Source organism: Pelobates fuscus, chromosome 2 (assembly GCF_036172605.1).
Source record: "Pelobates fuscus isolate aPelFus1 chromosome 2, aPelFus1.pri, whole genome shotgun sequence".
Taxonomy (NCBI): Eukaryota; Metazoa; Chordata; class Amphibia; order Anura; family Pelobatidae; genus Pelobates; species Pelobates fuscus.
This window is the reverse complement of record NC_086318.1, coordinates 406,958,600-406,981,869: the sequence shown is the minus strand read 5'-3', so window position 1 is coordinate 406,981,869 and position 23,270 is coordinate 406,958,600. Positions and strand designations below refer to the sequence as shown.

The window sequence follows — 23,270 nt, the reverse complement described above, 5'->3', positions numbered from 1 at the left end:
AAGGTCAAATACATTAATTCACTTCATTTTTGCCATACCTGTTATACTGCAATATCACATTCATATAAATTGTTTTTTTAACTCCTATTTTTTTTTTTTTTTATAGAGAACTATTTTTTTAAATGCTTAGTGTGTAGGCTATGGACCCCGATTAAAATTACTTGATTAAAGTGCTGATAAACAGAAATGATCATTATTCATCCGAACAGTGCTTATTTTATTCGACTTGTGCAGAAGAAAGAGCAAATTTGACTCTCCCAGGGCCCCAAAACTACAATTCTAAGGTTTGAGAAAGTTGGTGCATTAACTAACTGACCTCATCAGATGATATGAATACATTTATTTATTTGTATATTACCAAGAAAGGTAAAACAGATTAACGGCCAATTTAGGTGTATTGAGCGGGTTAATACAAATAAAAGTACACACATTTTCGTTGATAAAACAGAACAATTTCATTTTAAAATGGGGTATACAATGTTTCAAAGAGACAAGCTCCATGCTGTCTTACACTGGTTATATAGCTGCTTAATCAATCCTTTTGTAGTACGCACGCAGTTTAGTAAAGTCCTCTTCCCACTTTTTATGCAAAACAGCTGTAGTTATTAGATAAACAAAGAGTGCTGAATATTAAGCCGGATTAACCCAGTGAGTGACGATCTAGTCTAATACTGCATTTGGAACATTGGATAACACTTTGTTCTGCAATATTCTAAAACGCTTACCATTGATTCGCTGATCAGAAGGAGCAGAAGTGCCTCCTCAATGTTGTCTTGGGGGCAATAAAGACTGAAAACAAACACATTTGAAAAATTGAGGTTATATATTGTGGGTCTTTCTTTTCCACAACTGTTACAGACAGAGAATCCCAGTAAGAAGAAACAAGCCATGCATGATTAATGTGACACATAATACCTTAATTTGGCTTCCGCATAATTAGAAACGGTTAAAGTACATCATTTGAGTTATATTCTGATCCATTTCAGGATTTTGTGTTAAATTGTAACATGTAAAATTGCTTAATCAGATGCTTTTCTACTAAATTAGCAATCATTTCCATATTAAAAAGGCAAAACTATGCAATTTGCCAGTTGCCGTACTTATCTCCAGAGTGAATCTGTGGTCTTTGATGGAGAATGTTGCGAGGGAAATTAGTTTGTTCTTTGTTGGAAAGCTCTGACAACTGACTTTTTGAAGGACTCCAATAGCAACTCTCACTTATCGAGTGTAACAGCACTTCAGCAAGTTGCTTCGTTGCGGCCTGGAAACAATGAAAAGAAGCAAATAAATTAATATATGAGTAACTTAAAAAGGTCTTTATCCTCTATCCTAGGGGTCAGCAACCTATGGCACTCAAGGCCAACAGAGCCAAATAGGATCTGGCCTATCAGAAGTCCCAGTGGATCTTCAGATATCTGCTAGTTCAAAAAGATATTGAGGGTCAATCCTCAATTTCCGCATTGCGGTACTTAGGGGAAGTGATCTCAGTTCACTTCCTCCCAAAACTTGTGAACAGGAATCAGCACTGGAGTAGTGCAGCCCGGAGCAGCTACCACAGCGCCTGCCCTTGACCACCACATGGCTAGCCCAGTCACCCCTGGACCCCAGGGAAGTCACCCACAGTGCCAAATATACACAGAGCTGCAGAAGAAATCTCCTCCTCATAAAAATAATACAAATAGCCCACACACAAACTGTCCCCACAAACACTACACCACTGACAATCCACATAACCACACACAAGCAGCCTCACATGCAATACCCCAAGCAGCCACGCACATACACACACCACCAAACACACAATGTGACATATCATTCACACACACAATTCCACAAAAAGAGCCCACATTAAATAGTAACATACACAATATCCGCACAAATACAACACAACAAAGCAACTCCAGCACCAATAAATAACACAACAGAACACACACAGCTCAATTTTTAAAAATAGGACTGCCATGCCAAGGCAACCAAGATCTTTGGCACAGTACTACTAAATGTTTGTCTATCTCTGCTCTATCCTAATGCCCCTTCATTTCTAGGAGATTCTCTCTAAGTTGTTGCTGCATGAGAGTAGTATGTGGCAGAGTTTCCCAGCAATAATACTCACACTAATGTGCCATTAAACTAAAATAAATAAAACTTGTCGTCTAAACTCCATCAGTCAAATACACACTGCGCATGCTTTTTTGAATAGAAACAGGTCTATTGGCTTTCATGCCAAAAAAAAGTTATTTATTTGAACTTGCCCCATGGCCACTCATTCTCCCCTATAGTAAGGCTAATTATAACAAATACATAAATAAAATCCTGCTTTGGATTGCATTTAAATGCCTATAGACACACATCACTTGATATATTTTCCATGTTGTGTCCTTCAGAAATCCACCAGTAGAGGTCCTCCTCGTTCCTACCATGTCTGCTATCCTCACTGCCATACTATTGCCTTCATGAAGACCGTCTATGTAAGGCTTTCACCAACGTCCTACAATCAGAAGATTTAGACTTTTGTCTTTCTGATGGATTGTCATTGCTCTCGGCCTGTGGCTGCCCCTAAATGTTTGCATTTTTCTGATACGTCAATAGCTCCTAATGCTGACCTTTGACCTATTGATACAATCCTGCTCTGCCTGTCAATCATCTAACCCTATCCCTGCTATAGTTCATTTATTCGTTGTCTCTCGTCTCAAAACTCACCCCAAACTACATGATCACAATCTGCTTTATTCTACTTATGATGTTTGCATCTTCCTAAACCAGGACTCCATGAATAAAGCTGTTGCTAATTATTATTTTTTAAATCTATTTTAAACAGGAGTGCTTGATGTTTCGGGGGGGGGGGGAAACACAACATTTATAATTCTCTACAATGGAATCAGCTTACAAACTCAACGGGGAAAAAAAGGCATTTCCCACGTACAAATGAAAGTCATAAGAACATGCACAGTACTCTTTAAATAACAAAGACTTGTGTCTTCCTTTCACAAGCAAATAATGGACAGCATCTTTTACTGCTGGAGATTTCAATGCATTCATTCCTTGGAGCGTTTGTACCTTTGTGCTTTAATGCTGACAAATGACAGAAGAGGACAGACTAGCAAGCAGGCCTTTCAATGGTTTTATGACATGTAAACATGCGCAAAGTAGCCTCCGGGAGTCTGATATTAGCCAGTATCATTTTATCATCGCAGCATGAAATTCTTTCAACAGTTACATCCCTCAGGTTCTTAGTCCCCTACATTTCTCTGCAGTCCACAACAAAAAGATTTGTCATAAATAAATATACTAAATAAACCTGCAGAGAGAGTGGGATGAACTCTGAAATCCAGAAAATGATCCATGATGCAGGGAAAAATATTTCCTCCATAAATAAAATACAATATATATATATATATACATACTTTTATGTATGTTCAATGGCACAGATAAAATAAGAGAAGGCTGAGCACATCCCAACCTGATTTCTATTCCTTCATAACCAGCCACATAATAACCTTGAATGCATTCCGTCCTATAGCACTGAAGAATATGCTCTTCACAGACACGTCAAGTCATTAACCCCTTAGGTAATAAGTGGGCAGGAGAACAATTAGAGTGCTAGGCTGCACATATAAACACTTTTTCCTGCTCAAGGACATTTTTAATGAAATCTTAGCATAACAAAGAGGTTAAGTGTATCTATGAGAGAAGCTCTGCTGGAAAGAAATTGAGGCGGAGGTAGATAAACGTGGGAATAACAGCATCACACATTTAAATATTTGATTCTGCACATAATTGAAACACCAGACAGTAGATCTTCTTTTCAAACTTTTTCCAGCAACTACCCTGAGAACTTTAGTCCCTGTAGGAGTAGTGACGAACAACAACTTCTACGCAAGTACTTACACTAACATACTCCATTCTTTACAAGGTAAGATACGGCTAACTGATACACATTAGTAAAATAAACAACTTTGAAATTGTTTAACCCCTTAAGGACACATGACATGTGTGACATGTCATGATTCCATTTATTCCAGAAGTTTGGTCCTTAAAGGGTTAAAGGGACACTTCAGTCGCCAAAAAAACTTTAGTTTAACAAAGCCGTTTTGGTGTACAGAACATGCCTCTGAAGTATATATGCTCAATTCTCTGCCATTTAGGTATTAAGTCACTTTTGTTTCTGTTTATGCAGCCCTAGCCACAGCTCCCCTGACTGTGACTGACACAGCCTGAATGAAAACAAAATGGGTTTTCAGTTAGATGTCAACTTACTTTAGAGGTTTTTTTTATCTTCTGCGCTATAAATTGAACTTTAATCAGGAGGCTCCTGCATGATCAGGAGCTAAGAAATAATATATTAAACAGACTGTGCAACAAAGGAAGTTTAAACATTAGCTGTCTCTTTACAGGATTTGTCTAGGAAGGCTGTGCAAGTTACATGGAGGCAGGTGTGGCTAGGGCTGCATATACAAAGTGTTTTAACTCCTAAACAGCAGAGAACTGAGCAGTGACACTGCAGGGGGGGGGGGGGGGGGGGGGTGATATACCAAAATAGTTTCATTAACTATAGTGTAACTACAGTGTTTCATGAAAGAATTGTTTTATTATTACAGGAACACTATAGATAGCTCTACGTTTGCCATTTAGGAACCCGGACTCCCTTCACTCACCTTTTTTTTTTTTTCAAGCGCTGTGTGGGTCTCTTTGTGGCTGGCCCAGCCCATGCTCCACCTCCTTGGCAGAGATTATCAAATTTGATTATCTCAGCCAATCCAATGCTTTCCGATTGTAAGGCAATTGCGCAGGTGTGGTAAAATACAACGCTGGGCCAATAAGCATCTCCTCACAGAGATGGATTGAATCAATGCATCTCTATGAGGAATGTTCAGCGCCTCCATGCGGGCGTCTGAGTGACTACCACTAGAGGTGTTACTAGGCAGTAATGTAAAAACTGCCTTTTCTTTAAAAAAAAAAAAAAAAGAAGGCTGTTGAAAAGGCAGATTTTACATTCAAAAGCCTGCAGGAACTGACAATACTCACCAGAATTACAATAAGTTGTAGTTGTTCTGGTGACTATAATGTCTCTTTAATATTTAAGCATTCACTGGCAGGGTTTTTTTTAACACTTTTTAAAAAATCAGTTTTTGTAGACAGATAGCAGGGGTAATGTTGCATTAATAAAATAGAATGCTCGCACAGATCATTGAGACATTAATTTTAAAGTAGGTCACAGAGCTTCATAACAAACAGTGACACAGCACATGAACATGTAGGCACTGCAGGCAGTGCACAGACTCACTACTGATCCATTACTATGACTAGAAGTATCCCTATTCTGTCTGCTCTGCTCCGATCCGAAAACAATGCACATTACACAAATATTATCTCTGGGACTACCATTAATGTCACACGTTTTTCAATGTGTTCAGCCACTTCTGCTACAATGTTAGAATGTTAGTTGTGCTATAGTTATTATCTCTGCCAATATTCTAAGATGACCGTCACACTAGAACTTGTCCTACTTAACGTAACATTATACATTATTCATATATTGCAGGGATAATGATAATTGCACATTGATTGTCATGGAAACGTCATCTGCCCTCCAGACTGAACAATATCTGATCGCAGCCTATGTTTCTGTACTTTTTTTTGTTTGTTTGTTTTTATTATATGTTTAGTCTACCCCAAGATTTTACCCCATGCTGATCTGAATGACAAAATATTAGGATATTCCTAACACATTTATTTAAAATCTGCTTTTAGATATTTTAATACACGTTGAGAAAGGAGTCAGAATGTATACGTTTCCTCCTTTCTCAGTTGAGAAGTCGTGGTTAGTTCTTCTCATTCATTGAATCAAAAGGCACCTCATTTTAGTTACAGTCATAGGATTAATAGTGCACCTGCACTCTGCTCGTGATTTCGAAGCTTCTTCCTTCCATTGTCTGTCTGAAGCTCTACCTTCCCTGGCATACATGGTGATGTCACATGGAGCAGCTGTCGATTGGCTATGCATATAAAGCCATCTCTCGGTCTCCTTTCGTTGCTACCTAGTAAACCTTTCTCCCTGGCTGACCAAACAGGCTGCTTGCTTTTGTTCTGCTCGGATTTACTTACCAGGGTTTCAGCTGGGAAGCATGACAACTGAGCCCTAAGGTGTGCAAACTCCCCTGCCTTTATACATGCACAGCTTGCAGTAGTCCTTGCAAGACATGCAGGCTATATTTAGTCTGCATCTGGGCACCTGTACCTTGATGCATAGTTTTGCTTAGACAGCTTGCATACAAAACAAAAGACTATAATAAGAATTGCCATACTGGCAACATGGAACAAAATGAATCTTCCATCAAGATTAGAACAAGCATTGTTGTGTCACGTGTAAAGTGTTTAAAGCAGCTATAACCGTCTCCCCCCCAAAAAAAAATAATAAAAATAAGAGCTTTCATAAAAATAAATTGTATTTATTGGTCTGAGTGTCCCTGTTCCCCTTCGTCCTGCAATGTAAGTCATTGCTGTTTTTGGGAAACTGCAATAGTTACCTTGCAGGACTAAGACTTCCTCCAGTGACTGTCTATCAGACAGCCACCAGAGGCGCTTCCAGGATTCTAAGAGTCTCTGAGTCCCTTTACAACGCTGGACTTCCTCACGCTCTGCATGAGAACATCCAGCGTCAGTAAAATCTGCATAGGAAAGCATTGATTTAATGCTTGCCTATAAGGAGGGCCTAATGCATTCACGGCGCTTGCCGCGCATATCCATTAAGCTCCCTGCCGGAGGAGGTGGATTGCCGTCCTAGCGCCGAGGGACATGTCCCTCGGTGCTGTAATCAGGTAAGTAAATATTTTACTTTATCTGCAAGAGGGAGGGGGGACCAGAGGGCAGATTTGTATTCCTAACACTATAGTATCCCTTTAACCCCTTAAGGACACATGACATGTGTGACATGTCATGATTCCCTTTTATTCCAGAAGTTTGGTCCTTAAGGGGTTAAGTAAATAAATATGGACATTTAGTCGCACAATATGGCTATACTGTAATTAAACTTTGCACTACACAAAAGGTGTCCCAACATCAACAGAATTTACACTGAAGATTATAAGGGTAAGTTTTATTCAAGTACTCTCAGACAAAACGTCTCCATGTGGGATAGAATTAACACTTATCATTATGGTTGAGATAAGTGCAGTCATCTTACCAAATGGTCTATGTCAGACCATTCTTAAATGGTTTGATATGAAATCAGTGCACAGCGACAGGAAAGACTCGGTCAGTTTATCGGTATATCAAGCTGCAGTTGCTTAAAGTATTCCTTTAAAACAAAGTAATTATCTATTGGCTTTGGGGCCGTTTCATTCCCTAAATGTGTCAGTAATATTTTGACGTGGACATTTTTATAAACATGCGTGCTGTAACACAGCCAAACATGTATGTGAAAGCCTTCCTGTTGAACATGTTACTGCTGTAAGAAGAAGCAGTGCATCATAGCGGCAGCAGCTAAATAGAACAGCAGGAGGAGAAAATTAGGAAATAAAATGTATACATTAATAAAAATAATAATTCAATAACTTTGGCACATAGACATACAGGTAGCACAGTAAGTAAATAGTTACTGTTTTATAGAGTTCTGCACGGTGGAAAAATCTTGGCATTATTTTTGCTAAATAAATCATGACATGGTGTAATATGTCATATGTTGTTTATCTGAGGTTGTATTTGCCTAAGAGGGTGTAGTTTTTTTCCCTGTGACTGTGTATATATGATGCCAAAATCCCAGAGTATTGCAGTATGCAATGATACCTTTTTTAATACTCTGGTATTTTCGCATCATGTCTACGAGACTAATATGGCCAATCCAATCTACACTACTATTGCAGATTTAAAAAGGTATTATTGCATACGGTAATACTCTGGTATTTTGGCATGTTGTTCACGGGACTAATGCAGTTAATCCAATCTACACTAATATATATACATATACACTCTCAAACTTTTGCGCATTCGGTTGCATATTGCGGCTGAATCCTGGTTTATTTCTTATTATTATCTATGTGTTGTTTTTTTTTTATTTCTTTATTTCATTTACTGGCTGTATCTCAAAACCATCTATCATATTTTTTATTTTTTTTTGGTCGCTGTGAACTCCGAAACACAAAACGAACAAACCAGCTCGTTCATTGTCTGTTTCAGTTGTTTTGTGATTCGGTCATTCGGTCGCCATGCTGTCCTTGATATTTCTCTCAATTCCTCTGAAGCAAACTGCATCGGATGCGGATATCAGTGATTTTCCGAAATAGCAGAACAAATTTTACAGAACTGGTCAGACTTACCGAATCCTGACCCTATTTAGTTTTAGTAAACCTAAGATTTGACAATGTGGTCAGAATTCGGTCATTATCACCGGATTCTTTCCATTCGGACATTTTTGCCCATCTGTTATATAGTTTTCAAAATGAATATAACATGTAGAAAAAAATGTGTGTTTGTTGAAATATTTAGATGTTTGAAGTCAAGACCAGGTGAGATTGACACATATGTCAGAGAAGTGAACATTTTCGCAAAACAATTTATAGATTTGGGGTAAAAGAGATGGAGAGATATTATAATATCACAAGCTATCTGTTCCCTGATCAGAGATTCACAATTTTGAGAGAGTTTGCTGAAGAATAATGTCTCTCAGTTCGCAATTCTTCCGAAATGACAAGAAGAGAATCATGCAGTTTGAGTGACTGTATCTCTCTAGGAATAGTAAAACCTAATTAACTTAACTCTTGATTCTGATTGGCTGCAGACATTTCATACTTTTTCCTGTTTATTTATCAGTAATATTCACCAACTGAGCTAATATCACAACATGGTCCTTTCAAAATTGAAATCCGCAACATGTGGAAAGAGGTGATTAGAACTAAATTAACTACAATGTGGTTGGATCACAGCAATATTAAACTGTTGGGAATGTTGCCTTTTTTTCTGATTCATGCTAATTAAAATGATATATCCCTTTTAAGTTGAAAAGTAACTGTCTGTTTAAACCTAGTAGCATCATCTGTCTTTACAGACTCGACAGAGTATAAGTGAAGAACAAGACAGCTGGTATAATACTCCATTAAGAGTACTCTGTTAATTAGCGTTAGAATGCAGGTCCCCAACACACAAATTCTGTTGTAGATTTCTTATATTAATATAGAACTACTTGTATGCCCTGCAAAGCATCAAAGGAGATGAAGTTCTACAATAACTGGGGATCTGCTGTGTGTCAATCCCTGTATTACAGAATAATTATTTATAAAGGAGATTTTATACATAGGCTGTGGAATTACATTTGCTGACCTTGGCATGAATCACAAGGCATTTATTCACTGAACACTAAACGTTAGTGGGTTGAAAATTGAATTGCAGAATGTAGGTAAAAAGTGCTGACTTGGGAAAAAAAAATCCTCAACTCAGCTATGGACATTGCTGGACTATTTTAGTCTAAATTCTGCACGTCTACAGGTGTTTAGAGCATAAACCCCAATATAATACTCAATTAACTGGTTATCGATGTGTTACATATATCATATAAGGAATAACAATGGTATAATCTAATGCACTATTATACGCTTACTTACCATCTTGAAGGTTTGCATAGCCTTTGTGTCAACCACTCTCAAAACATCTCTGAGTGCGTTAATTCCTTTTGAAATTTTTCTAGAGAGGAGACACAATGTATTATGAATGAATGAATAAATGAATGAATGAAAGAACGAAGCAAAGACAACATTTCTGATATGTAACTGTATAAGATAAAAAAGGTAGGAAAAAGGCATTTTTGATGAACACTGGATCCCTACATTCTCAAAGGAACCATATTTGTAATGCCTTTCCCCCACAATAGCCCTAAAACAAGTTATCACTCCTATAGTTTTGTAATGGATACATACCTCCTTCAATGCATCTTGGTAAACAAAAGTGACATTTTGAGAAGCAGTACTAATTAGGAGTTCTCATTTATGCTATTTTTGATTAAAAGTTTGAACTCACTTTCGATTCCCCCCAAAAAACACACTGAGGCGATAATAACGAATGTCAGAATGACCCATAATATATGCCATAACGCAGCCATTCAGATTTCAAAATTCAGACACTGTTCGTGGACTTCAACAATGTCTCTATTTTGTAATTCAGGCCCCGAATATGTGCCGGACTAAACACTTCGAAAATCTGAAACAAGTAAATGAATTCCAGGCCTGGATGCTTCGATTCTGGACTTGGATTTGAAAAAAATCCTATTTGCCTGCTGGCAGGCCCGCGAGAGTTAATTGTGTGCAGGGTGGCCAGCACTTGCTAGAGGACCGCCACATTGAAAAAGTTAAATAAAAAATACAAATACAATACATAAAAAAACCTATGGGATGAATAATAAATATTAGTATAAGAGAGATTTTAAACTTCACTATGCCCCCACTTCCCATGCGGTTCACCTCGCGAAATAAGTACGAAAAGTCTAAAACTATGCTCCCCAGTTATTTCACAGGACCTATCCCCATTGGATGTGGCGACATTGGATGTCCCCATCTAGCGACTGGGCAACAATGGCTTAGTCTCAAGCTTTACATTTTTAGTAAATATGGAGCAGGTGGGTGCATATGAAGGTTAAAAACCTCCATTATTGTAATGTGGGGCTCTTATAGACTCCCACATGCTTTTTATTTATTTACTGCCTAGCAAGTGCTGGTAAACCGCCACATAATTAACCCATTGCCATGGTTTGTTCTTTTAACTATTTGCCCACTGGATGCAAGTGCTACTAATGGGTAAATAGTACTTGAAATTATTATTCATTTGCATTCAGTCCCACTTGTGAATCTTACACTTTGTAAAAAATTTGGATGCGAAAGCACTGACTTCAATCCAGACACCAAATGCATCTAGTCCAATGGCTCCAGACTCAGCTGAATCATTTTCACCAAATAATATCCATCCGGAAAAAAAGCTGGTCTTTAGTGAAAAACCCAATGTATAATCTTGAATATTTTTTATCTATGTGTGAAGAGTGTCATTTTTTGTTTCATTTCACAAAAAAAAGGACGATTTCAATAGAAATTAGCACTTTTATAAATTAACCTTGCTACACCCTCCTGGCTGTCAATCCGATAATGGGTTCTATTACTTCCTGGGTTGGTTTGGTCAATGGAGCTAAACTCAAGAGGCAGCAACTGGCCAGAACACCTGCCTTGCAAAGACTTCTCATTGAGCTGCATTGGGAAGTCTGTGATTGGACAGTTGCAGAAAGTCTGGGTTAGGGAAGAAGGGGAGGGATTGCAAAGGCTGCAGACAAGAGATCTGCAACTTTGCAATATGTTTTTAGATATATTCCCTTTCCGACTTCATATGCCAATTACATACTTAACAAATCCACACCTATTAGCATTAGAAGTTACTTTGAGACCATGGAAAGGCATTTAAAGTTCACTTTCATCATAACGTATACATTTTGCTTGAATATTTTAATGTTCTACCCATGCATTCCAAAAAATAAGGATGGTACTTTACTGAACTTATGGCTAGAATTGTGTGTTATATTTAAATCCAGAGAGGAAGCAGTAAACAATTTACAAGCTTTGACTGTTATTAGATGTGTAATGTGCGCACTCTAGTGTTCAATTACCAGTACAGCTATTATACGGTACAGATAAAAACTTCCTTTTGTGATTTAAGGTAACTAACTATGGCCTCAATTTTATATTATTATTATTGTTATAGAGATAGAGATAGAGTTACAGTAGTCCATGCGAGAGATTACCAGAGCATGAACAAGCACCAAGAACAGATCCTTGGGGGACTCCAACCGAGACAGGGCGAGAGGAGGAGATGACTTTTCAATAGGAGACACTGAACAAACGTTGGGAGAAATAGGAGGAGAACCATGAGAGGACAGTGTCATAGAGACTGAGGGATTGAAGAGTTTGGAGAAGGAGGACATGATCAACAGTGTCAAAGGCAGCAGAGAGGTCAAGAAGAATTAGTATGGAGTAGTGGCCTTTGGATCTAGCTGTGATTAGGTCATTTCTAACTTTAATAAGAGCAGTCTCAGTAGAGTGGAGGGGGCGAAAGCCAGATTGAAGAGGATGGAGGAGGAAGTTGGACTTTAGGAAGTGAATCATACGAGTAAAGTCTTTCTAGAAGTTTTGACGAAAAAGGAAGCAGGAATATGGGATGATAGTTGGAAGGGGAAGACGGGTCTAGGGATGGCTTTTTTAGGATGGGTAGGACAGTAGCATGCTGAAGGGGAGTAGGGACAACACCAGATGAAAGAGAGCAGTTTAGGATATTTGTTAAGGATTGTACAAGACAGAGGTGAAAACGCTGACGAGGTGGGAAGATACTGGATCAAGGAGACAGTTGGTGGGACGAGAGGAGAGGAGAAGCAAAGCCACCTCCTGTTCTGTAGCTGGGGAGAATGCCTATAGGGTAGGGAAGGTATGGTCTATGTGTGGTTGCGAGAGGGAGGAGCAAAAGGGAGAAAATTGTTTCCTTAACTGTTCACTCTTGTTGGTAAAGTAGCATGCAAGGCTATCTGCTGAAAGGTCAGTTTGAGGGGTGGCTTGAGGTGGGCGAAGGAGAGAGTTGAAGGTATTAAAGAGACGCCAGGGATTGCGTGAACATAAACTAACAAGAGAAGAAAAGTAGGATTGTTTAGCAAGGGTGAGGGCTGTGCTATATGAACACAGAATCAATTTATAATGGAGGAAGTCTGACAAGGTGCAGAATATTCTTCCTTCAACGGGAGCATCTCTGCAGGTAGTGGGTCGATTTAGTGTGCCAAGGTTGGAGGTGCGTCTTCCTTGAGGTGCATCTTTGGAGCGGGGCTGCAGCGTCCAGGGCGGAGGTGAGGGTAGAATTATATGAGGAGATAGCCAGAGAGGGACAGGAGAAAGTTGGGATGAATGAGAGTTTGGAATGGAGATCAGCTGAGAGTTGCTGGAGGTCAAGAGGGTTGATCTCATAAGAGCAGTCATTAGGTTGCTAGGATAGGGTACACTGGCATTGTGGCAGGCTTATGCAATGTATGATTTAAAAAAAAAATGTATATATTTTCCAGCCGGTTAGTATTGAAGAGAGAGGGAAGCGGGAGTGTTTCTTCTAGTCTGCTCCCATATGTGAGAGTCTCATACAATGACAAATATTTGATTCCACTGGGATAACACTATACTGCTAAGAGAAGGAAAGCTGGCTTTATTGATATTAAATTCCTAAAATGCTAACAATGCTCATTCTCTGGAAAAGGAAATGAAAGCATATTTGGTAAAATAGCATTATTTTGCTAAGAATTTCCTGAAATACTTTATTCTGCAAACTGAACAATAGTCTTATATCTTCAACGTAGATAACCCAAAAATTCTAGAATATTAAGAAAACATTTTAATGGCTGTAGAAAGGCTTAGTCATCAATAATCTATTATATATATATATATTTAGCCTTGCACTGCAGGGGACGTTTTTTCACAAGTAAGTGGGTTAATCTCATAAGAGCAGGCATTTGGCTGCTAGAGTAGGACCTGCCATGAATGGGGTACATTGACGTTGTGGCAGGTTTATGCAGTGTATGATCATATAATGATCTAAGTGAGGTGTTTTTACATAAAACTATTACATTCTGTGAAACTTGAAATTGTGGTTTAGTGCGCTGGATTTTGTATGCTGTATAAATTGTCCCCAGCATCGCCCTTATAATGTATTAATATATGCATGTTCAGGTGAGTGAAGCCCTCTTGGTTTCATTTATATATTTGGGAGTCAGGCCAGCTCCTTGGTTTGCACCCCTCTCTGTCACAGGTGACTTATTCCAGGGCCCTATTAAACCTTGTCCTGCAGAGAGAAGGCATTAGGCTGCTAGAGTAGGACCTGTCAAGAATGGGTACGTTGGTGTTGAGGCAGGCTTACTGTATGCAATGTATGATCATATACTGTAACTAAACCCCCATTATTGTTACCAGTCTGGTGGGGTTTTTTTATTTTAAGTATGAAATGCACTGGATTTTGCATGTTTATATATATATATATAAATTGTAGAACAGGATACGTGGCCACCAGTCGTCTATAACTGCAGCCCACAGCATTTCAGAATTCAAAAAAGGATAAGGCAGTAGCAAAACACTTTCTGCCACATGAACATAGATTGATCATGCTCAAATTCATAGCGATTGATCGTGTTCCCCCCAGGGGCGTATTAGCCGCGAGGCAAACAAGGCATTTGCCTTGGGCGGCATTTTCCAGGGGGCGGCAAAAAAAGCCGCCCCCAAATGCCCAAGGCAAATGTCTTGTTAGCCTTGCGGCTAACAGACATGCCGGCGGGCTGCTGGGCGATCGGGCGGCACTGCCGGGCGGGCGGCCGGCGAGGGAGCACTTCCCCTGAGCTGTCTGCTCAGCTCCCTCGCCAGCCGCAGAGTGAGGCTGGGAGGCGGAGCCGGAATATGACGTCATATTCCGGCTCCCAGCCTCACTCTGAGGCTGGCGAGGGAGCTGAGCAGACAGCTCAGGGGAAGTGCTCCCTCGCCGGCCAGCCGCCCGCCCGCCAGGCAGTGCCGCCTGATCACCCAGCAGCCACTGGACCACCAGGGAGGAAGAGACACCCCCCTCCCCAGCATTCCCAAAGGTAAGGAGGGGGGGGGGTTAAATTAAAAAAAAAAATGTGTTAGAAATAAATTTTAAAAAAACGTGTTAAAATTTTTTTTAAAAAAATGTGTTACAAAAAAATAAAAATGTGTTAAAAATAAATTTAAAAAAAAGGGTTAATGTGGGTGGGTGAGTGTGTGTCTGTGTCTGTTAGTGTGTGTGTCTGTTAGTGTGTGTCTGTGTCTGTTAGTGTGTGTGTGTGTCAGTGTTTGTGTCTGTTAGTGTGTGTGTGTGTGTGTGTCTGTTAGTGTGTGTGTGTCAGTGTGTGTGTCTGTTAGTGTTTGTGTCTGTTAGTGTGTGTGTGTGTGTGTGTGTCTGTGTCTGTTAGTGTGTGTGTCTGTTAGTGTGTGTTTGCCTGTGAGTGTGTGTGTATGTTAGTTTGTGTCTGCTAGTGAGTGAGTGTGTTTGTCTGTTAGTGAGTGTGTCTGTTAGTGTGTGTGTGTTTCTGTTAGCGAGTGTGTGTGTGTATTTAGAATGCGGGGCGGGGGGAAAGGTTGGGTGGGGGTGGCGCGGGGGGAGGGGGGGCGCCTGAGTTTTGTCCTGCCTAGGGCAGCACAAAACCAGGATACACCACTGGTTCCCCCATTAAGCAGAGGAGAGGATTGGTCCAAATTACTATTATAGAGATGAGCATATTGGATTAAGACCTTGTACACTTTTATTTTGCATGTTTCTTGAATAATAATATAATTTGTGTATGGGCTTTTTCTCTCTTTGTAGATTGTAACATGGTTTATGGTTTAAGTTGCTCTTTATTATTCATATCTTTATAACTACTAGTATTTATTTGGGTATTATATATGTATATATATATAGTTTCTTCGATAGCTCTTGCACTCCAACTTAAAAAGTATTTGATACGTGGTGCTCTGGTCGCATAGATAACATAGTAGTACAAAGATACCGACACTCCAAGGATTTTAGAAGAATTATTATTCCACTAATCGACGTTTCAGCCCCTAAACTGAGCTTTCATCAGGACATATCAAATGATTTGTCCTGATGAAAGCTTCGTTTAGGGGCTGAAACGTCGATTGGTGGAATAAAGAAGAGTGATTGACTAAAATCCTTGGAGTGCCGGTATCTTTGTACTACTATATATATATATATTTTATTTTGTATTAAATTTCACTAGGGTAGCACTTTTCATATTCAAGTCATTTTTAATTTGTGGTGATTTTTCTTTCTATAATTTTTTTCCATTTTCATCATCCCCCCTTATTTTCTCGTTTGCTGGTTTGGGGTCACTTTGCACGTTACAGGCACAGATAGTAGCACATGGTCACATTTGTTTTCACACACGCGTTTACACATATTTTATCAGGCTTGCAGCACACTTTGTAGCTTCCCTTTTTTTCTTCTTTTTTTTCTTATAGTGGTTATATATTTGTGGTTACGGTTATATAGTATTTTATTAAAGCCTCACATTATTATTATTATTGTTATTATTATTATTATTATTATTATTATTATTTAGTGGACCCCTATAGAGTTTTTTGTTTCTTAGTTATGAGCTTATGATGTTTATATAATTATAGAGTGAGCATTATATAATATAAATGTCTTAAATATTGAACATAATCGTTGCTCTATTCATTTACTTTGTATCTCCTATAAATGTAACTAATGACTTCCTACGGTTTATTTATCCATGTAGGACTATATGAATGCATTTAGCTGTTGTATGCATGTAATAGAATTCTGATTATTGTGCACTTGATCACATGGGAAAGAATGTGTTGCCATGTCAACTATTTTTCACAATGAAAATATTTACTTTCAATGTGCTTATAGGTTTATCATGTGGGTAGAGTTTATTCGGTATTAGATTTAGCTAGGTGGTTCTTATCTTTCTTTATTATTTTACTTTGATAAAGACTGATTGCCCTCCCACCCTACCCCTCGCCCACCCACCCCCCAGCTCATTTCCTCATTTATAGATAGTCTCCCACACAACTTTCAATCCCCTGAAATGACAAGTGCAAACACGGATCAGCACACCCTTCCAATCTCTTAAACCCTTCCAATCTCTTAACCCTATAGCACACATCCCTAGTCAAAGTGGATAACCAAACACTGCAACTCACCTTAGTTGTAGCAAATGCCTTTAACAATTATTTTGTCGGATGTTCTACTGCCCTGATTGCCAAGCCAATAAATGACACGCATCCTGAAACTACAAATGTGGATCAGGCCCCACTAAATTTGCAAAGACCCAATATAGACAAGTTCATTTTTAGACCTGTACCTATTAGTGTCATTAAAAAAGACCTTAATAATCTAAAAATGAAAATCCAGTCTGGACCTGATCAAATCCCAGCAACGCTGTTGAAGCTCAGTGCGCCGGCAATTGCTAAACCCGTCGCAACTCTAATTAACGAATGCTTGGTGTCTGGATACATACCCAAACTTTGGAAGACTGCGAGAGTATTGCGAGAGTATTGCCTATCCATAAAAGTGGTGACACTATTTTGTTTTTTTTAACTATCGCCCAATATCGTTGCTTCCGGTATTGTCAAAAAACTTTGAAAAATATGTCCATACGCAACTATATTACCAACAATCAAACTATCTGACCCCTGATTAATCGGCCTTTTCCAGAATCACTCCACTACAACTGCCCTCTTAAAAGTTTGCAATGACATCCAAACTGGCATGGAACAAAGATTCCTTGATTTTGCAAAGGCCTTTGACAAAGTAGACCACGACATTCTACTGCACAAAGTCAAAAACTCAGGTATTGGTGATTGTCCGCTAACCTGGTTTCGATCGTATGTATCGGATCGCTCGCAATATGTGTCCATTTCTGACAGTGACTCCCTCCCTCTCCCAGTCACGTGTGGTGTTCCTCAGGGTTCCATCCTCGGTCCCCTACTATTTACATTATTTATAAATGATCTGCCTAATGTCTGCAAATCCTTAAATGTACACATGCACACAGATAACACAGTAATCTATGCAAATAAATCTGATCTACCCCAGCTTGAAGCTGTGCTCCAAGACCAGTTTACAGAGGTAGAAAAGTGGATCGCAAAAAACAAACTCTTCCTAAACACTGACAAAACTGTCACAATGATCTTTGGAACAGTACATAAATTACACAAATTACACAATTCCCACCTATCCATCAAAACAAATTCAAAGGGCACACTGACCGCAGTCCACTCTTTCAAATACTTGGGTATGTTGTTAGACCCCAAACTATCTTTTGGCATACACATAGAAAAACTTGCATCTAAACTTTATCCCAAACTAGGTGCCCTGAACAGAAACAAATGAAGTCTAAGCCCTACAGTAAAGGAAAAAAGACTGTACAGCAAATGCTGATACCAATAATTGATTATGGGGATGTAGTATATGCATTTGCACCTCAATCCCACATTAATAAACTCAATACATTATATAACTCGTTCTGCCGATTTGTGCTACAATGTAATTACAGGACCCACCACTGTGACATGCTAAAATAACTAAACTGGCTGTCACTGGAATCCAGATGCACCCTTCATCTTTCCAGCCTTGTGTTTAAGAGCTTTTCTGGGAAACTCCCACCGTACCTGAGCAGAATGCTCTCCTTGGTTGTTCCCACCCCCTATAGCCTTCGATCCAGTACCAGCACTTTATTTAGTCTACCTCAATACAAAAAGAAAGCAGCCCGATCCTTCTTCTCCTACAGAGCGCCGCAATTGTGGAACGACCTCCCACACACGTTAAAATCTTCCCTAAGCCTAAAGTCCTTTAAGAGATCCCTCTCTACATACCTCAAAACAGAATGCACCTGTCATGGTTGATTATATATTTCTTACCTGTTCTATGTAAAATGTTGTATATATTGTGTATTAATATTGTTTTTGTATTTTATTGAAATCTCAATGTATTTTTCCTGGTAAAATATTTTATAAATACAAATATTTGAGCACATTAGCATAATGGTAGCCATGCCGACGATAGAACACGTGTTTGTGTGGATCACAAGGTGTGTTTTTATGATCTTTTGTGCCATTGACATCACTTCCTGTTTTCCAACACGCTGTTTGCGTGGTTTTGAAAATTTATATTTATATATATATATATATATATATATATATATATACACACACACAGTTGTAATCAGAATTATTCAACCCCCATTAAAAATAAGGTCATATTTACAGACTTTCAGCTGTTTCCAATCAACAAATCAAACACATGAATGCTTCCAGTGGTTACTAATATTGACTTCTCCAATCTCAAAATTATTCAACCCCTTCACGGCAAGCTTCTTTAGTACTTAGTAGAGCACCATTTTGCTATTATGACCTGCTGCAAATGTGATGCACAGCCAGACACCAGTTTCTGGCAGCGTTCCTGAGGAATCTAGCTCATTGCCCATGAGTTGCAACCACCTACTTCAAATCCCACCAGATATTTTCTGTGGGGTTTAAGTCAGGTGACTGTGACAGCCACCGAAGAATTTTCCAGGACTTCTTCTGCAACCAAGCGTTGGTGTAATTTGAGGTATGCTTGGGATCAGCTTCCTCACAGCATGACGTTTTCTCCTAGGATTTCCTGATACTTCAATGAATCCATCTTGCCTTCCACATGCTGTAGGTTCCCACTGCCAGAGGATGCAAAGTAGCCCTAGAACATCACCAAACCACCACCATGCTTAACTGTAGACAGAGTATTTTTTTCAGTGTATGTTGTGACTTGTTGTTGTTACAGTTACAGTTGCAAGAAAAAGTATGTGAACCCTTTGGAATGATATGGATTTCTGCACAAATTGGTCATAAAATGTGATCTGATCATCATCTAAGTCACAACCATAGACAATCACAGTTTGCTTAAACTAATAACACACAAGGAATGAAATGTTGCCATGTTTTTATTGAACACACCATGTAAACATTCACAGTGCAGGTGGAAAAAGTATGTGAACCCTTGGATTTAATAACTGGTTGAACCTCCTTTGACAGCAATAACTTCAACCAAATGTTTTCTGTAGTTGCAGATCAGATGTGCACAACGGTCAGGAGTAATTCTTGACCATTCCTCTTTAGAGAACTGTTTCAGTTCAGCAATATTCTTGGGATGTCTGGTGTGAATCGCTTTCTTGAGGTCATGCCACAGCATCTCAATCGGGTTGAGGTCAGGACTCTGACTGGGCCACTTCAGAAGGCGTATTTTCTTCTGTTTAAGTCATTCTGTTGTTCATTTACTTCTATGCTTTGGGCCACTGTCCTGTTGCAACACCCATCTTCTGTTGAGCTTCAGCTGGTAGACAGATGGCCTTAAGTTCTCCTGCAAAATGTCTTGATAAACTTGGGAATTCATTTTTCCTTCGATGATAGCAATCCGTCCAGGCCCTGACGCAGCAAAGCAGCCCCAAACCATGATGCCCCCACCACCATACTTCACATGAGAATGAGGTTTTGATGTTGGTGTGCTGTGCCTCTTTTTCGACACACATAGTGTTGTGTGTTTCATCCAAACAACTCAACTTTGGTTTCATCTGTCCACAGAATATTTTGCCAGTACTGCTGTGGAACATCCAGGTGCTCTTGTGCAAACTGTAAATGTGCAGCAATGTTTTGTTTGGACAGCAGTGGCTTCCTCTGTGGTATCCTCCCATGAAATCCATTCTTGTTTAGTGTTTTACGTATTGTAGATTCGCTAACAGGGATGTTAGCATTTGCCAGTGACTTTTGTAAGTCTTTAGCTGACACTCTAGGATTCTTCTTCACCTCATTGAGCAGTCTGCGCTGTGCTCTTGCAGTCATCTTTACAGGACGGCCACTCCTAGGGAGAGTAGCAGCAGTGCTGAACTTTCTCCATTTATAGACAATTTGTCTTACCGTGGACTGATGAACAGCAAGGCTTTTGGAGATACTTTTATAACCCTTTCCAGCTTTATGCAAGTCAACAATTCTTAATCGTAGGTCTTCTGAGAGCTCTTTTGTGCGAGGCATCATTCACATCAGGCAATGCTTCTTGTGAAAAGCAAACCCAGAACTGATGTGTGTTTTTTATAGGGCAGGGCAGCTGTAACCAACACCTCCAATCTCATCTCATTGATTGGACTCCAGTTGGCTGACATCTCACTCCAATTAGCTCTTGGAGATGTCATTAGTCTAGGGGTTCACATACTTTTTCCACCTGCACTGTGAATGTTTACATGGTGTGTTCAATAAAAACATGGCAACATTTCATTCTTTGTGTGTTATTAGTTTAAGCAGACTGTGATTGTCTATTGTTGTGACTTAGATGATGATCAGATCACATTTTATGACCAATTTGTGCAGAAATCCATATCATTCCAAAGGGTTCACATACTTTTTCTTGCAACTGTATATGATTTTGAGCATATTGAAGAGACTTTTCTTGTGCTTTTGGGTCAGTAGTGATGAACATCTTAGAGTGCTGGCGTGGAAACCTTCTGCATTTAGTATCTACTCCATTCTACCCAAACAACTCTGGAAGATAGGCAGGAACTAGTAATTTAGCTGCTGTCAGGAGGTGTTTTGAGGTTGATTCCTTTTTTTTTATCTAGATATAGTAAGCTTGGGTCAGTTAGGCAACTCCCTCATCTGCTAATGAGGTCATAGTATCATAAAACTGTCTCCAGAATGGGACTAGAATGGGGCCCTCCCAGAAGACGTACAACAGTAATCCGACCACCCAATGACATCTCAAGAACTGGTCAGAGACCTGGGCATCATGCTTTGCAGTTTTTTGAGGGTTGTTATACAAATTAGTCAGCTTTGTTGGGATAATATCATCATCATGGACTACTCTGAGTTCATAAAGGACAGCTGAAGAGCATCCTCTCAGTAGATGTAAATTTTAATGGAGGAGATTGTGCCTCCAGTAGCAACAGTTGATAGAGAACAGAGATACCCAGAGGCAGCAGTTCAGCTTGACTCAAACCTCGTGAGTCGTCTGTGTAAATTTGCATGGGGTGTGGGTGAGTGATCCATAGAAATGCCTGAGTTTGTAACACAAAAGGGATTCCAAACTGGTAGGAGGCCCATCCTGCAGCAGGTTAAAATTTGATGTTTTGTCAATAACCCAGTAATTAGCACTACCTGCTAGTTTTATTTATTTAACTCTTCCTAAAGTTATATGGAAAAGATAGACACCTGCATGCCAATTAACACAGTAATAAAACTATATTTACAGTAATTTAAGTTAAAGAAAAAAAATATATATAAAAAAAAAAAAAAAAAGATATTATAAACTGTATTTAAATTAAAATCGGTTTGCTTTCCCATTTTTTTTTCACTATTTCATTAGTACGTTTCTGAAGAAGAACTACTGGGGGATGGGTAGAACCAGTGAAACTAGAATGTTTAAATAAGACGCCTGTCAACTGTAAGTAAAAAATCTGATAATAACGTGTTTTTAAACCTTGCCACAGTACAGAAGGAATTTGAGCAAAGCAATGAAAGGCAAAGTAAGAACAGATTTAAAAAAAAAAAATTACATTACTCTGCTGATGTAATCATCATCACCCATCTACTTTGATGGCATGGGAATCTGTACACCACAGTTTTACAAGGAGCACATGTAACTTATTTTAGCCTGTTATGAGTAATATTTTCTGTGAAGTTCCAAAACCATTTTACCAAGTCAATTAGATTGCAGCAGACAAGGCTGCTTTTATTTGCTTAAATGCATGCTTACCCTCTTTTAAAAAAGGCCACATACGCACTCTGCAAGGCTGCTTCCTGGAAATAGCTCAGCTCAAAATCGGGACTCGGGCTGCTGCTTTTGGAACTTCTTGTATGTGAATTGTTTGCAGTCTAAAAAAAAAGCATAAACATAAAAACATTATAATAATAAATAGATGTAAGTGCCATCTTTAACAAGAGCCTAAATGATGTCTGTCGTTGAAGTTGCTGGGGGTGGAAGGGGGCTTTGGGACTATTTTATTTATTTTTATTTCAAGTTTACTTAAAGCGGCTGCCTGATACAAAAATGAAAGCTCAACTAGTATAGTGTTTCATAAGGCTCAAGGTTACTATCGGGAGTGGTAAGAGAACTTGGCTGAACACCTCTCTAGTAGTTAGGTAGCGTGATGGGATTACAGGGCAGCATGTGCTTGTTTCTGGCTATGCTTTCATTGAGATCCCGGAGAACATCAGCAGCACACTGTTCATGGGTAGAGAGGGTGGAACATAACATAGACGTCATGACAAACCCCCACCTACTGGTTGCGGTAGGGGTTTTCATGTTTCGCTTTGAGCTCAAGCCCCAGGTGTTTCTGGAACCTAGCAATAGCAACACCCCTGATATCATTTGATGACCCATTCTTCAGCGCTGATATGTGTATATTATAATAACTTGTGCAAAAATATCCTTATTGGACCCTTCCCAAAGTTATACGGTTCCTTCTTGTGCTGGAGAAGGCCGAAATCTATTTAATTTGGTTATTTCTCAGAGTTATGAGTAACATGATGTATGGTGGAAAGAAGATAGAACCTACTTTTGGTTACTGACCCATAGCAGTTACTAGTACAAGGAGGACCGGCTACATTTGGCTGAAGGGAGGGCAAATACAAGCAAAAAGGGTCAATTACTGCCAGGGGCAACATGCATATTCACAATAGTCTGCTAGACCAAATTGCCCTGATAGTGTGCTTGGAGTA

At 39.2% G+C, this 23,270-nt stretch overlaps 1 protein-coding gene across 1 annotated transcript in view; it reads right to left on the bottom strand.

Moving 5' to 3' along the window:
* The window catches only part of TTC7A (tetratricopeptide repeat domain 7A), a 324,338-nt gene that overhangs the window by 258,869 nt on the left and 42,199 nt on the right, over window positions 1-23,270 (bottom strand). Inside the window, exons 5-8 of the mRNA XM_063443923.1 lie at window positions 22,306-22,424; window positions 9,597-9,675; window positions 1,101-1,261; window positions 726-789 (exon numbers count right to left, since the gene is read on the bottom strand). Coding sequence (XP_063299993.1) covers window positions 726-789; window positions 1,101-1,261; window positions 9,597-9,675; window positions 22,306-22,424 — 423 coding nt within the window. The remainder of the gene's footprint in view (window positions 1-725; window positions 790-1,100; window positions 1,262-9,596; window positions 9,676-22,305; window positions 22,425-23,270) is intronic.